The following is a 17,962-nucleotide window of genomic DNA, read 5'->3' as shown; positions in this document are numbered from 1 at the left end:
ATGGAATGAATGATGTCTAAAAAAATACTTGCAATGGCAAAACTATTAACTATTATTGCAATGGTAGACCATTAACAAATATTAAGAAGGAAAAAGCCATTTTTGGAGTTCAGCTATTCCCATATATGTCCATGGAAGAAATTGGCCAGAAATTTTTGAGAATTTTTCAAATGAGAGATACTTATAAGAAATTCCACATCCTATTAATTTCTAGAGAACATGTCCTTTAAAGTTTTGAACTAAATCTCCTGGTTCAGTTGGCAGAGGTCCTAAGGAAATGACTGATCTGATATTTCCATGGAAAAAATACTCTGTTTTGTATTAAATGATGACAATGAACTTTTTAAAGAAACGCACATACTCTTAAAAGTATACTCACCCTATTACTATGGTCACTAACTTTGATGATGGGTTCATTCTTTCTAAGGTCCCACACGGTTGCACGGCCACTAGGACTGGCTGACGCTAAAATATGCTGAACTTGCCGGTTCCATGCAATGCAGCTAATATCTTCTGGAGGCTAAAACAAATATAAAAAGCATTCACTCCAAGAACATAAGCAGTGACTTACTGGGTCAACCTAATGAGCCACCCCTCCTATTGCTTTGCCTCTGTTAGGGGTGACTAAGGATACTTGGATGGCAGTCCTCCTAGACATCTATTTTCATTGTTTTTATTGTATTTCTTTAAGCACTTACTTTGGGCAAAGCATAGAACTAAGCACTAGGAAAAGGCGCAAGGAAAAATTCATTCATTCATTCAGTCGTGTTTACTAAGCGCCTACTGTGTGCCACTACAGTCGCTGAATTACAAGGGATTCACAATCCCTCCCTCCTGCCTTACCTTGTTGATTTGCTACTGCAGCCCAGCCCACACACTTCGCTTCTCTAGAACCAGCTTACTTAATCAGTCTCATTTTTCTCACCGCCAACCCCTTTTCCACATCCTCCCCCTAGCCTGAAAGTCCCTCCCTTTTGGTTATGTGCCAGACCACCACTCTCCCCACCTTCAAAGTTTTATTAAAATCACATCTCCTCCAAGAGGCCTTTCCCATTTAAGTCCTCTTTTCCCCTTATCCTTCTCCCATCTGCATTGCCTATTCGCTTGGATCTGTACCTTCCAAGCACTTGATATTCACATCACCCTCAGACTCAAGGCACTTAAGTACATATCTGTAATTTAGTTTCTCTCTGCTCCTCTAGATGGTAAATGCCTTGTGAGCAGGAAACATGTCCACCAACTCTGTTGTACTAGACCCTTCCAAATGCTTAGTTCAGTGCTCTGCACATGGAAGCACTCAATAAATGTCATTAACAGACTGAAAGAATTTAAGGGGGAGCCGGGAGAGAATTGGTGACAAAAATATAGAAATAACTTTATAAATGAAAAAAATTAAGAACAGAAAAAGCTGTTAAAAGGAAGTTTCCAACCTCTTCACCACTCCCTGCACCTCTAATAGTTCTAATTTTTCCATCCAATATCCCATCATGCTCCTTTCTTCATGTATCTATTTAATCCTTCTTGCCTACTAGCAACCTTAACTTTTCCCCTTTAGACCTAATTTAAATTTCACAGGTTGTAGAAGAAAGTATGCCCTAGTCACAAGAGCATGGGCCTAGGAGTCAGAGGAACCTAGGTTTTAATCCTGGCTCCACCACTTGTCTGCAGTATGACAGTGGGCAATCATAGCTTCTCTGTGCCTCGATTATCTCATCTGTAAAATGGGAATTAAGACTGTGAAACCCATGTGAGAAATGGACTGTGTCCAACCCGATTAGCACCCGATTTATCCCAGGACTTTATACAGTGCCTGACCCATATTAAGCAGTTAAATACCATTTCCAAAAAAAAGGTCAATTATACAAATTAACTAGAATTGAAGTTTGTTCAGATATTCAAATTTTAATAACAGAACCAAACTGCCTTTAGCTATCTAGATAAAATAGCTTCCCCATTATTTCCCCAATTAACCTAGCATTCCTTTTCTTTAGTCAGATTCAGATAATTGGCCAGTTTGGAGTATAGATTTTTTTTTACTACAGTATTTATTAAACTGCTAGCTCCGTGTCTACCAACTCTGTTGTACTGTACTCTCCCAAGCACTTAGTACAGTGCTCTGAATACAAAGTGTTTTATAAATACCACTGACAGACTAATTAACTAAGCACTTCCTAAACTCTGGGCTGATTCAAGATAATCAGTCAGGTCCTGCCAAAGCAACTGACCCTTGGGGGTCCCAATCTAAGAACAGGTATTTTATCCACAATTTAGAAAAGGTACAACTGAGAAACAGGGTAAATGCCTTGCCCACAGTCACAGAGTAGGTCAATGGCAGAACTGGGATTAGGGACAAAGCCTTCTTAATCCCTCCTCTTTCCCCATGGCTACAGTTGGATCACTGACGGGGCAAGGGGGAGATGGGGTGAGTTAGCAACGGATATCCCTCCAGGCCCTTGTCAGCAACACGCAGCCTAACCAAGGGCACCAACCGCTAGATCAGAGGTGTCACCGCAGAGGCTCTGGGGGATTTAAGGTCCTAGAGGGAGGTTCTGGATGGGGCCAAACCCATACCCATGTAATTTCAGACTGCCCCTCTGCACCATTTGGTCAGGGGCGTCCCCAAGCTCATTGAGGAAAGAAGCTGGGTTCCTGCCCCTCTGGAGAAATGAATTCCCACCCATCCTGCAAGCTCGGCAGCTCACTGGAGCCAGAAGGGAAGAAGGGGAACAAGGGGCTGTGGACTGGAGCAGTCCACAGCAGTCCACAGCAGGCTTTTAACACCTTTCCCAGGAAACCCTTGCCTCCATTCCTACACCCAATCAGTACACAGGAAAGCCTTCACCAGCTATGGGGTGAGGAGGGGACGATGTCCTGCTCCGAGCTGAGACCAGGACCCTTCTGCCCTTCTGTCCCTAGTGGACTTGCCTCCATGTGAGGGAGGGAGGAAGAAGGTGTTGGGGGATGAGGATTTTCTGTCCTCCGCTCATGGGTCCAGATGGTAAAGGAGAGGTCACACTGTTGTTGCCCAGGCAGGGTTGTGTGGGCACTGCCCCTTCACACACTTGAGGCATGAGGATGAGAGGGAAGGGGTTTAATTGTAGTATTTGTTAAGTACTTACTATATGCCAAGCACTGTACTAACGAAATGCTGCAGCACAGAGAAGGTATTAAGATCAGATACAGTCCCTGCCCAAACAGGGCTCCCAGTCTAAGTTAGAGGGAGAACAGGTATTGAGTCCTCATTTTACAGATCAGGAAACTAAGGCACCGTCCCAAGATGACCCTGGGGTACCGACCATCTTAAGGTCAAATGCTATCTCGTGACTTCCTGGGCCAGCAGGCGGAACTCGGAAGTGAGGTTGGAATACCACTCCCACAATCAAAACTGCCAGATTGACAGCCCAAGCTGGGAATACAGAAGGCGCCCCTCGCTCCTGTGCCAATCAAATTGGGAATGGAGGAGGGGGGGAGGGCAGAGTTTAGATAAACTGAGGCCAGAAGCTGGAATGGCCTAAGGGCACAGGTGATAAATACCTGCCGCCTCTAACCTTTTGTGCAGAGGAACTGGACTTACAGCAGCCGGCTGCAGGCTGCAGGTCGCCTCCGTCCAGAGTGTGAGAAGGCTGCTCTGACTGCACCAAGTAAGGAGCCGTGGGATGGGTGAGTGTCCCGTTCTGCTGAACGCTCATGGGGTTGGAAGTCAGACGTTTTGCCATGGGTATGTAACATTTAAGTGGATTTGATGCCTAAGTGGGTGCCTCCCGAGTGGGATGTGAACTTGGTGGAAGCTAGCCACCTTACCAAGTGCGAGTAGCACATAAGTGGGTAACGCATAACTGGGTTTATCGCATAGTGTATGTAACTCGTAAGTGTTTAACGCATAAGTGCATGTAACGCATAAGTGTATTTAACTCAAAGGTGGATTTCTCCTGAGTGGGGCGTGCACATGGTAGGAGCTAGGTGCCTCACCACGTGTGAGTAAATCATAAGTGAGTTCTGCCTAGGTGGGCCCGGGTGTCCGGCCACACGCGAGTAACATACCAGTGTATTCCTCCCATTAGAGAAGCTCTAACACCATATTCCTCCCATTAGGGAAGCTCTAACACCATATTTCTCCCAAAAGGGAAGGCCGATTTGTCGCGTCTAAATAAATGATTAATTCAATTCGCCCCGCAGAATAAATTTTATACAAACTCAGGCTTTCTGTCCCCCGCCTCTCTCTCTCACCATGCCGATTCCAAACGAACCGGTCCCCGGCGACGGGTGACAGGCACAGAGAAGTGAAATGACTTGCCATGGGTCAGACAGGAGGCAAGTGGCAGAGATGAGATTAAATCCAGGTTCTCTGATTCTGACCTGTGACCTCTTTCCATCAGGCCACCCCACTTCTCGATGCCAGTGCCAGCCTGTTACACTATCCCTTCCTTCCCCTCTGCTCTCCCACTGGCAGCAACATCTGTTGATATGAAGCAGCTGGGTGGTGCACTGACATTCTATTAAGCCACCCAAAGCATTATAACACGATGTTGTAAGGGGCCTCCTAAGAGAGAGTGGCTCTCAGTCTTTTTTGGGGAGAAGGTTAATCTGGTCCAGCCAGTCCAGCCACCACCAAGGGGGGTGGGAGGTCATTTAAAACAGAGTCACAATTATTCATTCAATAGTATTTATTGAGCGCTTACTATGTGCAGAGCACTGTACTAAGCGCTTGGAATGAACAAGTCGGCAACAGATTAAGTAAGTAACCGTATTAATCTGTGTTTAAATTGTATCATTGGCCCTTTGGGCATCAGTGGCCCAAAGGCTTCGTCTTGTTTGGTGCTTCTGCTAGAAAAGATTGCCGATCTCTTTTCTCCTGCATATTCTTTTCTTAAATGTAAATGGTAGTTATCCTTCAGTTTGAAGATGATACTGCTGACAGCAAAACTGTACTCTTGTGAATGTCATTGAAAATTAGTGCCATTTGACAGCATTGCACGAATTTCACTTGAAAAATGACCTGATTTCAAAATAGATCATTTAAAATTTGATCCTTACATCCATATCGATAAAAATGAACACTTATAAAATTTTTCTGGTGTATTTGACCTTTACACTTTACAGCAGCAACTTAGAAAATTGCTTGTGAACTTCTAAAAGAAGTCACCCTCAGGCAAATTGAGAGCCTTAACTCATTTGAACCACCAGGACACAGTTAGGCTGCATGGTCCTTCTCTTTAAAATGCATGTATCTGAAGCATATCTAATCAAGTTCCAAAGGTCTCCCAGTCAACAGGACCATTTTCAAAGTCAAAAAAGAACTGTATTCCCCTTGTCGTGTTATATTAATTGTAGCACCACTTTTGTTCCAAAAAGCCAATTGGGAAGTAGAAATTGGCATGTTATGTTCAACCCACAGCTGAAAACATAGTAGGTCCAGGTAGATTGGCACTGATGTTGCAACAGATGAACATCATTTGATCTAATTAAAGATGGATTCATGCCTCTCCATTTGTGGTAAAAAATAATAGTATGTAATTACTATGTGCAGAGCACTGTACTAAACACTGGGAGAGTATGCATGTGGGAATTTGTACTCAAGAAGCAATCTTTTCTTTTTATTTTACTTCACTCTTGACAACGACGAGCAAAGGAAAAAACAATCAGCTTACATTGAGCAGAACTGGTATAAGCAAGTGGTTGTTTATTTTAAAAAACCCAGTCACATCTGGTTATATTTGACTTTACTGTCGAAATGGCTTATGAATTTGGACACTTGAGACATTGGGGAATCCGATAGTGACTACATTAGTTAATAGGCCCCTCCTAATCCATGAGTGAAGTGCTGGGGGAAAATTGATTATGCAATGAGAGAAAAAAACTTTTCCAGTGAGATTAGTAGAGGAGCTGATTGTACTTGATGCTTAGTTAACTGGGCAATTAGAAAAGAATGGTTTAAAGCCCTGAAAGAGGTGATATCCCCTGCTAGGTTTAATCAGGGCAACTAAGACTGGAAAATGTGGCAGGCAAACCATAAGGACTGTAAATGAATAAACCTGGAAGAAAAGTTAAGGAGTGGTACAATCTGTCCAGGAACACCAGGTCCTGAACACCTGGACAGAAAGAATGAAATATAAACCGAAAGACCCTTGGGGCCTATAACAGAAACATCATGGGCCTGAGTAATGGTCCTCAGAGTCTTATGAAGACATAAAGTGTTCAGATGTGAGAGGCTATGACAGACATCAGCCAACTTTCTGACCTCCCAACCCTCCTGCCTCTCCCCACTTCAGTCCATACTTCACTCTGCTGCCCAGATTATCATTCTACAGAAACATTCAGGGCATGTCAACTTCCTCCTCAAAAATCTTCAGTGGTTGTCTATCAATCTCCATATCAAACAAAAACTCCTCACTATTGGGTTCAAAGCTCTCCATCACCTTATCCCTTACCTCACCTCCTTTCTCTCCTTCTATATCCTAACCCGCACACTCTGCTCTTCTGGTGCTAACCTTCTCACTGTCCCCCAACCTCGCTTGTCCCGCTGTCGATCCACGGCCCACGGCCCACCTCTGGCCTGGAATGTCTTCCCTCTTCAAATCTACCAATCCACTCTTTGCCCCATCAAAGCCCTAATGAAGGCTCACCTCCTCCAAGAGGCCTTCTTAGACTAAGCCCCCCCCTTTCCTCAGCTCTCCCCCCTTCCCCGTCACTTCAACTCACTCCCCCTGCTCTTCCCCCCATCCCCGCCCCACAGCATTTATGCACTTATGTATATATCTATAATTCTATTTATTTACATTGATGCTTGTTTTGATGTTTGTCTCTCCCTTTCTAGACTGTAAACCCAGTGTGGGCAGGGACTGTCTCTGTTGCTGAATTATACTTTCCAAGCACTTAGTACAGTGCTCTGCGAATAGTAAGCACTCAATAAATACGACTGAATGAATAAAGACCCCTTAGAGTCAAATCAGGGTCCAGGGAGGGAATATTGCAAACTGTGGGTGGATTGGGGTTTTGTTGGGATTGTCAAGGAGAGACAGTTGGGAGATTGATCTGGACACTCAGCACTGCACGTTGCTACACAGCACTTGCTCACACTTCCCTTGGTAGTGACATCTCTTTATAATTTGTTGAAAAATCATGGAGAGTGGTCCTTTTGAGACATCTTATTGGATCTTGCAACAGGCCATAATCTAATCAAGACATTCCTTGACTTCTAATCCCAGCTCTACTACTTGCCTGCTGTGTGTCTTTGGACAAGTCACTTCAATTCTCTGTGCCTCAGCTTCCATCTAGAAAACTGGTATTATATAGTTGTTCTCCTTCCCCCAGAAACTATGAACCCCATCTGGGACAAAGATTGTGTGCCAGCTGCATATACTGCATCTACCCCAGTGCTAGGATATAGTAAGTGCTTAACAAATACACTGTTTTATTAGAAGCTTAATCCTTTCCTAATACACTTTTCATGAAACTGCATCTGGAACATTTTTGATGCTAGGCACATCAGGATTTTGAACACATTATCCCTATCTCCATTTCTTCCCTATTTGGATTAATTCAGAACTCTGGATTAACTCTCAGAAGTTTCAAAACTTCTCAGAGATTGTTGGTTACTGCCTTTATCTCATTTAAAGAATCACGTAGTACCTGTGTCTTGGCTCCAGGTGTCATTGGAGTCCCAAAATTGTTTAAATCCCAAATGTAGATTTCAGACTCATTGGCACCAGAGGCTACAAGATTAGTCTGCAATAAAAGTCAATTAATAATTAGAACTAGAATAACTGGCATACGGTTTCACTTTGCAACATCAAGGTCAGGTCAAAAGTCCTTTGCAAGCCTAACATTTGTGTTCTGTGAGTGCTCAAGGAGATATCCACATTCTGAAGCTTTAAATATAGTGTGCTCTCTCAAGTGCTTAGTACAGTGCTCTGCACACAGTAAGGACTCAGATACCACTGATTGATTGATCTGGAGTCCTTTTCTTAAAATAAAAATACATTAGTGCCCTAAAATACTCATTTAACTTCCTTGACCATGACATACTAGGGGATAATAAAAGACAAGAGGCTTTGACAATAAGAAATGAGGAGACGGATAGCCAAGGGGTGGAGGCAACATCTGAAAAAATATAGGACTATTCAAGCAGTAAAATCAATTGTGTTGTCTTAATCGGACTCTAGCAGAAGTGGAAATAGCAACTGTGAAATTCCACTAATCCAATTAAAGAGATAAAGTAAAAGGCACATCTATGAGCCCAGATACCAGGAAGGCCAAGTGTTAAATTTCCAGACAGATGTCAAATGTTAGACATTAAATACATGCACTTGATTCAGGAGAATGAACACATATTCCTTGAATTAGAAAAGCAATTCCAAAAGTCCTACCTGGAAAATATTCACATCCAGAGCTCTCACTGGTCCAGTGTGCTTGTCTTTCTGGGCCATCACAACCTCACCGTCTCCAGCTAGGATTTTAGCAGTATCATACAGAATGATATTGCCATTTTCACCACCTGCAATTAGAACTCCTGAAAGATTTCCATCTGAATCCATCTTATGAGGCCCCCAAATCAGCTTGTGATACCTTTTGGAAAAAAAAGGGAAATGAGCTGTACGAGAGTGCTTACTAATAACTAAAACTCTAAATACATTTGAGGTTACAGAATGGGGTTTGAAATAATGTTGTTTCCTTAGTGGCCAAAGCACAGAGCTTGTTTCTGGATAAATACCATAACCCTCAGGCCCATTCTCTTGGCTTTCCAATCATCCACAAATTTTGGCATAATGAGCTCCAAGAAAAAATCAAGTTCTAGCAGAGTAGCCTATAAATTTAATGTGGGACTTCATACCTGTGGGAGGAGGAGTGAATGGCACAGGACTTCATATCCAACGATGGATCTGATAAGTCTAACTCAAATATCTCCAGTGAAGCATTAGTACTAAAAGTGGCATCCAACTGCTGAGCAGATGTACCTGTAGAGAACAATGTTAACTCCAACTAAAATTAAATCCACATAGAAAAACCAGAAACAAAACAAAAGGGCATTGCCTCTCCTTTCAACTGTCGTTATCCTTCCATTTTCAAAAAAATTACATTACCGGGGGGGGAGGTCATCTGGCAATGAACCATGGCTTGGGTAGGTCCCATAAGGCCAGTCAAGGAATGGCAATGGTAGCATGGGTGGAGCTGGGTCAAACTAAGGCTCTACTGGGCAGAGGAAATCAGGAAACCCATTTCTAACTCCTCAGTGATGCCAGCTCCAGTAAGACCAAGTTGCAGAGTGCAGTGTTCATTCTAACTAAACCCCACACAAGACAGGGAAGAGGAACTGATGGGATATATTCCTAAGTGGGCCTCCTGAAGGGAAGTTAATTAATGTTTTATTTGGTATTGGGTCGGAATGGAGCCAATCAGAGGGAAGGATTGGAAAGGATCTGGGGGGAGGTGGGTAGGTGGGGAAGGAGACCCTCAGCCTTTCTGAGAGAAGAAAGTTTGGAGTCCTGTTCCTTGTAAGGGCAGGACATGTGGAAGCCTGGAAGTCATGTTCCTGGAAGTGCAAGACAGGGAAGGCTCAGAGCCACACTCCTGGAAGGGCAGAGGGTTCAGAGAGGGATCAGAGATGTGACCTCAGAAGCTCCTGCCTCTGATGGGGAGAAACAGTACAGAATTACCCTGGCATCCTAAGACCTCAGAAAGGGTGAGATGAACCTGGACACTCTGAGAGAAGAGGGGGAATGGATCATAGGAACATGAGCTCTGGGACACATACAGAAATATACAAAGCGACCCGGGGGGAAAAGGATTCTATCTAAAGAAAAAGCAGCTTGGACCAAAATTCTGATTAAGAATACTGCTAAGACTACTAAATGTTATTATCAGATCTTGGTGACTACCTGCGGTAGGGGCTGGGGGAGAAGCTCCGATGATTGGCTGAGGAGTCACCTGGGTCTGGGATGCTGAAGGAGGGAACACATTCTCCCCAAACTTCCTGTAGCCAGTCCAGGGGGTGGGAGAGGGTACAGTAGTGCCCAGATGATACCCTTGCCTTCAGGGAGACACCTAAATGTGAGATGAGGGGATGTGGAAACGATAGGGATTCTGTCCCGGGTTGGGAAGAACAGGGCTTTAGGACCCAATGGAGGCTAATAGGGTTCCAGGGTTACTCCTAAAATGACTTTGGAGGCTATGTCAGTTGCAATTTAGGGATGAGGCCCCCAGAAATGACCCACTAGGTATTGTTTGGGATAGCTGCAGATGGCTTTAGCAGATCCCTTTGAGGCACCTGCACCGAGAAATCTATAGCCCAAAGTGAAACTGGTAATAATTATCAGGCTAAAATGATTTTTGAATTGACCTACAAAGCTGACCTACACTTTGTGAGTTACTGTTTAAATCCACAAGGAAATAATTCACCATCCAAACTCACTTTGTTTTCATGCCTAGAAAGTCTTCTTTAGTTACATACCTGTAGCCAGGTAAATGGGATGATGCTGGGCAGGACTCCATGCCTGCATAGCAGTACGATCAATTTCTTTCAACTTCATCCTATTGAAAGGGAACACTGGAGTCATTAAAAACAATAAGGATGGCTGATCATGATTTCCCTTAATGGGGTTGGCGGAAATAGTTATGTTAGTAAATTCTGTTAAAGTGCTATACGAGGCATTGCTCCGTACAATCTCAGCGGAAGACAAATACAGAGAATGTCATCTAGTGTATTTCAATCCAGACAATTTAAGAGTTCAGAACAATGGAAGGCAACAGTGACGAAGAACCAGAAGAAACAAAATGTCCAAACGAGAAAACAATGCTTCAGGACCTCTTGGCCCTACCCTGGGTCCTCCAAATAAGTGTATTTCTGGAAGGAGCTTAAAGAAAGACTGAACTTTGAAAACAGAAAGACTCAAAAGGCATTTTTTAAAATGGTAATTGGTAAGCGCTATGCACCAGACAGTGTTCAAAGCACTCGGATAATTACCACGTCATCAGGTGGCACCCAGTCCATGTCCCACAGTCTTACTCCCCATTTTAAAGATGAGGGAACTGAGAGGCACTGAGAAGTGAAGTGACTTGCCCAAGATCACACAGCAGACAAGAGGCAGATCCAGAATAAGAATCCAGGTCCTCCCAGGCCCGTGCTCTAGCCACTAGGTCACGTTGATTCTCCGCAGCCAGAGGACACTGAGCTGGAGGAGCTGAGGGAGGCACAGGTTCTGGGGCAACACTCCAGTGGGGGCCCATTGCAGAACTTGCTACCTCCTCTGGGGCCCCCAGGGAACTGAGGTAAGAAACCCCAAGGAAGAAGCTTCATCCAGAGCCAATCATTCAATCAATAGAATTCATTGAGCTATCTATCCAGGGTGGAGAAAGTCTTCTGGAGGAATTCAGAAAGGCTTGGAGGAAGAGGCAGGGAGTGGCCTGTAGGATATGAAAGGGGAGGGGACTTCCAGGATGCAGGAGGAAGAGGTCTTACAGCTAAAATCCGGGACGTCTCCACCTGGATGTCGGCCCGCCACCTAAAATTCAACACAAGCAAGACTGAGCTCCTCATCTTCCCTCCCAAACCCGGTCCTCTCCCAGACTTCTCTATCACCGTGGATGGCACGACCATCCTTCCCGTCTCTCAGGCCCGCGATCTCGGTGTCACCCTTGACTCGTCTCTCGTTCACCCCACACATCCTATCCGTTACCGAGACCTGCCGGTTTCACCTCTACAATATCGCCAAGATCCGCCCTTTCCTCTCCACCCAAACGGCTACCTTACTGCAACAGGCTCTCGTTATATCCCGGCTAGACTACTGTGTCAGCCTTCTCTCTGACCTCCCTTCCTCCTCTCTCGCCCCGCTCCAGTCTATTCTTCACTCCGCTGCCCGGCTCATCTTCCTGCAGAAACGATCTGGGCATGTCACTCCCCTTCTTAAACAACTCCAGTGGTTGCCTATCAACCTCTGCTCCAAACAAAAACTCCTCACTCTAGGCTTCAAGGCTCTACATCACCTTGTCCCTTCCTACCTCTCCTCCCTTCTCTCTTTCTACCACCCACCCCGCACGCTCCGCTCCTCCGCCGCCCACCTCCTCACCGTCCCTCGGTCTCGCCTATCCTGCCGTCGACCCCTGGGCCACGTCCTCCCGCAGTCCTGGAACGCCCTCCCTCCTCACCTCTGCCAAACTGATTCTCTTCCCCTCTTCAAAACCCTACTTAAAACTCACCTCCTCCAAGAGGCCTTCCCAGACTGAGCTCCTCTTCTCCCTCTACTCCCTCTGCCACCCCCCTTTACCTCTCCGCAGCTAAACCCTCTTTTCCCCCTTTCCCTCTGCTCCTCCACCTCTCCCTTCCCATCCCCTCAGCACTGTACTCGTCCGCTCAACTGTATATATTTCCATTACCCTATTTATTTTGTTAATGAATTGTACATCGCCTTGATTCTATTTAGTTGCCATTGTTTTTACGAGATGTTCTTCCTCTTGACTCTATTTATTGCCATTGTTCTTGTCTGTCTGTCTCCCCCGATTAGACTGTAAGCCCGTCAAACGGCAGAGACTGTCTCTATCTGTTGCCGACTTGTTCATTCCAAGCGCTTAGTACAGTGCTCTGCACATAGTAAGCGCTCAATAAATACTATTGAATGAATGAATGAATAAAATCCACCTTTTCCTCTCCATCCAAACTGCTACCACATTAATACAATCACCCATCCTATCTCACCTAGATTACCTAGATTATTGCATCAGCCTCCCTGCTGTCCTCCCAGCCTCCTGTCACTCCCCACTTCAGTTCATACTTCACTCTGCTGCCCAGATCATTATTCTACAAAAATGTTCACGACATGTCACCCAGCTCCTCAAAAACCTCTAGTGGTTGCCCATCCACCTCCACATCACACAAAAACTCCTCACCATTGGTTTTAAAAACTCCACCACCTTGCCCCCTCCTACCTCACCTCACTTCTCTTCTTCTACAACCCAGCCCGCACACTTCGCTCCTCTAGTGCTAACCTTCTCACTGTGCCTCAATCTCACTTATCCCACTGCTGACCCAAGCCCACATCCTGGAATGCCAAATCCTCAAATCAGAGAATTACTCCCCCCAACCCCGCTTTCAAAACCTTATTGAAGGCACAGTTCCTCCAAGAGGCCTTCCCAGACTAAGCCTCACTTTTCCTCATCTCCCACTCCCTTCTGTGTCACCCTGACTTGCTCTCTTTGCTCTCCCCCACATTCCCAGCCCCAAAGCACTTACGAACATATCTGTAATTTTATTTATTGGTACTGATGTCTGTCTCCTGCACTCCAGACTGTGAGGCCATTGTGGGTAGGGAGTGTGACTGTTTACTGCTATAGTGCTTTCCCAAGTGTTCAGTACAGTGCTCTGTACACAGTAAGTGCTCAATATGACTGAAAGAATGAATGAATGTGGGACAGGGACTGTGTTCAACCTGATTAGCTTTGTAGCTACCCCAGGGCTTAGCAGAGTGCCTGGTAACAATTATGGTATTTGTTAAAAGCTTACCAGTGCCAGGCACTCTACTAAGCACTGGGGTGGATATATGCAAAATGGGTTAGACACAGTCCCGGTACCACATAGGGCCCACAGTATCAATCCCCATTTTATAGATGAGGTAACTGAGGCATAGAGAAGCCAAGTGACTTGCCCAAGATCTCCCAGCAGACAAGTGGCAGAGCCAGAAGAGAGAAAACATTTAAGTAACATAAAAAACGAGGGTTATAACCTAATGGACCACAGGATAGCAACATGGCCTAATGGAAAAAACACAGTCCTGGGAATTAGAGGACCTGAGCTCTAATCCTGACTCTCCTGATCGCTGTATGACTTTGGGAAAGTCACTTAACTTCTCTGTGCCTCAGTTAACTCAACTGGAAAATGGGGATTCAATACCTGTTCTCCTTCCTACTAAGACTGTAAGCCACATGTGGAATAGGGACTGTGTCCAACCTTATGAACTTGTATCTACCTAGTGCCTACAACAGTGTTTAGAAAGCACTTAAATACTATTAATATTAGTATTATTAGAGATAAGAACTAGGCACAGGGAATCAGTTGGCTTGAAATGAACTAAGCCTGCAAGATGGGGCGGGGAATGGGGGGGCGGGGGCGGCCGCTGGAGAGGAGGAAGGATTATTATTATTGTTGTTGTTATTAATAGTGATAATATGTTGAGCACTTACTAAGTACCAAGCACTGTACTAAGCCCTGGGATAAATAAAAGATAATTAGATCACATGCAATCCCTGTCCCAGATGGGACTCCCAGGAAGCAGGGTGGCTCAGGGGAAGCAGTGTGGCTCAGTGGAAAAGAGCCTGGGCTTGGGAGTCAGAAGTCATGGGTTCGAATCCTGACCCTGCCACTTGTCAGCTGTGTGACTGTGGGCAGGTCACTTAACTTCTCTGTGCCTCAGTTACCTCATCTGTAAAATGGGGATTAAGACTGTGAGCCTCACGTGGGACAACCTGATTACACTGTATCTCCCCCAGCGCTTAGAACAGTGCTCTGCACATAGTAAGCACTTAACAAATACCAACAATTATTATTAATAATGATAAAAATACTAATAATGATTGTATTTGCTAAGCACTTACTATATGCCAAGCACTGTTCTAAGCGCTGGGGTAGATACAAGTAATCAGGATGTCCCAAGTGAGGCTCAGTCTTAATCCCCATTTCACAGATGGAGTAACTGAGGCACAGAGAAGTTAAGTGACTTGCCCAAAGTCACACAGCTAAGTGGCAGAGCTGGAATTAGAACTCAAGACAGGGGATAGAGCCAACTAAAGGCCTTAAAGACAATGGCCAATTTTCAGATGGCTCTTTAATTGACTAAAAGCACTTAACACATGATAAAAATCAATCCTATTTGCTGAGTGCCTATTGTGTGCAGAGCACCGTACTTGGGAAAATCCAGAAGAGTCAGAACAGCTTGCAGTCTAGCAAAAAGACAACAGAATGGCAGGGGTCTGGGGAGTCAGAGAACCTGGGTTCTAATCCCAGCTCTGCCACTTGTCTGCAGTGACCTTGGGCAAATCATTAAATTATCTGTGCCTCAATTGCCTCATCTGTAAAATGAGGATTACAGTTGTGAGTCCCATGTGGAAAATGGACTGTGCTCCATTTGATTAGTTTGTATCTACCCAGGCACTTAGTAATAAAGTGCCTAGCACATAGTAAGTGCTCAACAAATACCATAAAAAACCATAAAATAATTTCAGATGGGAATATTACACCATTATATTACGCTGCATGCACACAGACACAGTATACTGTGCATATTGTATACTGAACCCAGGGTGCTTCTCTAGAAGGATCTCTGATCTCCCTCCTTCCCCACAGGAGGAGCCATTATGATCTCCGTTCACTCAAGCAGATACTTTCAAATTTTGAAAAACTGCAGCCTCTCTGAGGATGCAGCAAAGTTGGTCCTGAGCTGGAGAGGAGGGAATTAAAGCATTCTCAGATGGTACCCTATTTCCAGTGGATTTCTTAGGGCTCCCTTGCACCTTCTATACTATTCTAAGGCAGAAATAATTGGCAGTATGGAGTAACTCAATCACGCAGTACAGAGAGTCTGCGTTTGTGATAACTGGGGAAACTGATGGTTGTTGACCTTGAAAGATGTGAAGATAGGCTACTGTCAGGGAGAGATCATGAGACATGTTGATACCAATTATATTATAAAGGAAGGGAGCAGGAGATCTTGGAGGCTAAATTTAGGCTGTTTGACAGGAAGGTGAAATTGGGGCCTTCTGACAGAACATTCTTTGTCTTCTACAAAGTCCCAGAAAAAAATAGAGCTTCAGGTTCTCAACATGGGGATAAAATGATGATGATGATGATGATGCAGAGTGGAAGCACCATGGCCTAATGGAAGGAGCCTAGGCCTAGGAGTCAGTGGACCTGCGTTCTAACTCCGACTGCCACATACTTGCTGTGTGATCTTGGGCAAGTCACAACTAGGACTAAGTTCTGTAAAATGGGGATTCAATACCTGTTCTTCTTAATAAGACTGTGAGCCCCACTTGGAACCTAATTATCTTGTATCTACCCCACGACTTAACAGAGTGCTTAGCACATAGGAAGTGCTTAACAAATATCACATGATGATTATTATTGTTAAAAATTAGGTGTTTCAAATTTGTCTTGGTCCTTACCAATAATATGCAATGGGGATGACCACTTTCTTTCACATTCTCTGAAGAAACATAACATCATTTTAGGCGAAACTAATGACTCAGCGAGTCCAGGATACTGTCATCAAAATCAGGACCAAAGGAGAAACAGAGCAACAGTTCCCCTTCTTCCTGGATCAGCATCACTAATAATGGCAAAATAAGGAAGTGGTGCCTGGAGCAGCTGGCCCCAGAGCAGCAAAGAGACACTGACAAAAGCCTGGAGACTTGAACAATTTGAACAAATCTAAATTTCCTTTACTTGCACAAGCTGTTTCTCCTGCCACTGTTGTTCTTGCTTGGAGTCAGGGAACAGCCTGCAGTAGCATTTTCCAGTTGCCCTTTTCAACTGACTCCAAGGGAAAGCTGGGGCAGAGACAGGGTCAGCTGACGACACCATGTTGGAATTCCCCATATCTTTCATCTGCTCCTCCTTAATGCTCTACCCCTGGGAATGGCTGAAGGTTTGTGACAGCGAGAGAGTGGGAGAGGGCCAGAGGAAAGCAATACAACACCTCTAGCTCCCAGTCAGTCAGTCAATTGTATTTATTGAGCGCTTACTGTGTGCAGAGCACTGAACCACCCCCTACAATAGTACAGTATAACAGACATATTCCCTGCCTTCAATGAGCTTACAGTCTAAAGGGGGAGACAGGCATTAATATAAATAAATAAATTACAGATATGTACATAAGTGCTGTGGAGTTGGGGTGAGGGGATGAATAAAGGGAAGAATTCAGGGCAACACAGAGAGGAGTGGGAGAAGAAGGAAGAATGACTTAGTAAGGGAAGGCCTCTTGGAGGAGATTTGCCTTCAGTAAGGCTTCAAAGTTGGGGAGAGCATTTTTAATTGTCTGTTCGATGTGAAGAGGGAGGCCATTCGAGGCCAGAAGGAGGATGTGAATGAGAGGTCAGCGGCATGAGAAGGTTACCATTAGAGGAGTGAAGTGTGCTGGCTGAGTTGTTGTAGGAGAGTAGCTAGGTGAGGGAGGAGGGGGTGAGGTGATTGAGTGCTTTAAGGCTTATGGTAACGTATTTCTGCTTGATGTGGGGGAGGATGGGCAACCACTGAAGGTTCTTGAAGAGTAGGGAAACGTAGGTGGAACGTCTTTGTAGAAAAATGAGCCGGGCAGGAGAGTGAAGTATGAACTGGAGTGGGGAGAGACAGGAGGCAGGGAGACCAGAAAGGAGGCTGATACAGAAATCAGGACGGGATAGGATAAGGGCTTGGACTAATGTGGTAGCAATTTGTGTGGAGAGGAAAGAGTGGATTTTAGCAGTCTTGTAAAGGTCCGGTTTCACCTCTACAATATCGCCAAGATCCGCCCTTTCCTCTCCACCCAAACGGCTACCTTACTATTACGGGCTCTCGTTATATCCCGGCTAGACTACTGTGTCAGCCTTCTCTCTGACCTCCCTTCCTCCTCTCTCGCCCCGCTCCGGTCTATTCTTCACTCCGCTGCCCGGCTCATCTTCCTGCAGAAACGATCTGGGCATGTCACTCCCCTTCTTAAACAACTCCAGTGGTTGCCTATCGACCTCCGCTCCAAACAAAAACTCCTCACTCTAGGCTTCAAGGCTCTCCATCACCTTGCCCCTTCCTACCTCTCCTCCCTTCTCTCTTTCTACCGCCCACCCCGCACGCTCCGCTCCTCTGCCGCCCACCTCCTCGCCGTCCCTCGGTCTCGCCTATCCCGCCGTCGACCCCTGGGTCACGTCCTCCCGCGGTCCCGGAACGCCCTCCCTCCTCACCTCCGCCAAACTGATTCTCTTTCCCTCTTCAAAACCTTACTTAAAA

General features: G+C 45.2%; 1 protein-coding gene across 11 annotated transcripts in view; it reads right to left on the bottom strand.

The window, feature by feature from the left end:
* The window catches only part of SEC31A (SEC31 homolog A, COPII coat complex component), a 97,546-nt gene that overhangs the window by 70,417 nt on the left and 9,167 nt on the right, over nt 1-17,962 (bottom strand). For all 11 annotated transcript variants that reach the window (XM_029058986.2, XM_029058987.2, XM_029058990.2 and 8 more), the window contains exons 2-6: nt 10,448-10,527; nt 8,831-8,954; nt 8,367-8,565; nt 7,630-7,725; nt 380-520 (exon numbers count right to left, since the gene is read on the bottom strand). In XM_029058986.2, the coding sequence (XP_028914819.1) occupies nt 380-520; nt 7,630-7,725; nt 8,367-8,565; nt 8,831-8,954; nt 10,448-10,526 (639 nt within the window). In that variant the 5' untranslated portion in view covers nt 10,527. The remainder of the gene's footprint in view (nt 1-379; nt 521-7,629; nt 7,726-8,366; nt 8,566-8,830; nt 8,955-10,447; nt 10,528-17,962) is intronic.

This window comes from Ornithorhynchus anatinus, chromosome 3 (genome assembly GCF_004115215.2).
Source record: "Ornithorhynchus anatinus isolate Pmale09 chromosome 3, mOrnAna1.pri.v4, whole genome shotgun sequence".
Lineage (NCBI taxonomy): Eukaryota > Metazoa > Chordata > Mammalia > Monotremata > Ornithorhynchidae > Ornithorhynchus > Ornithorhynchus anatinus.
Note: the sequence above shows the minus strand (reverse complement) of the source record. Positions and strands in the feature narration are given on the sequence as shown.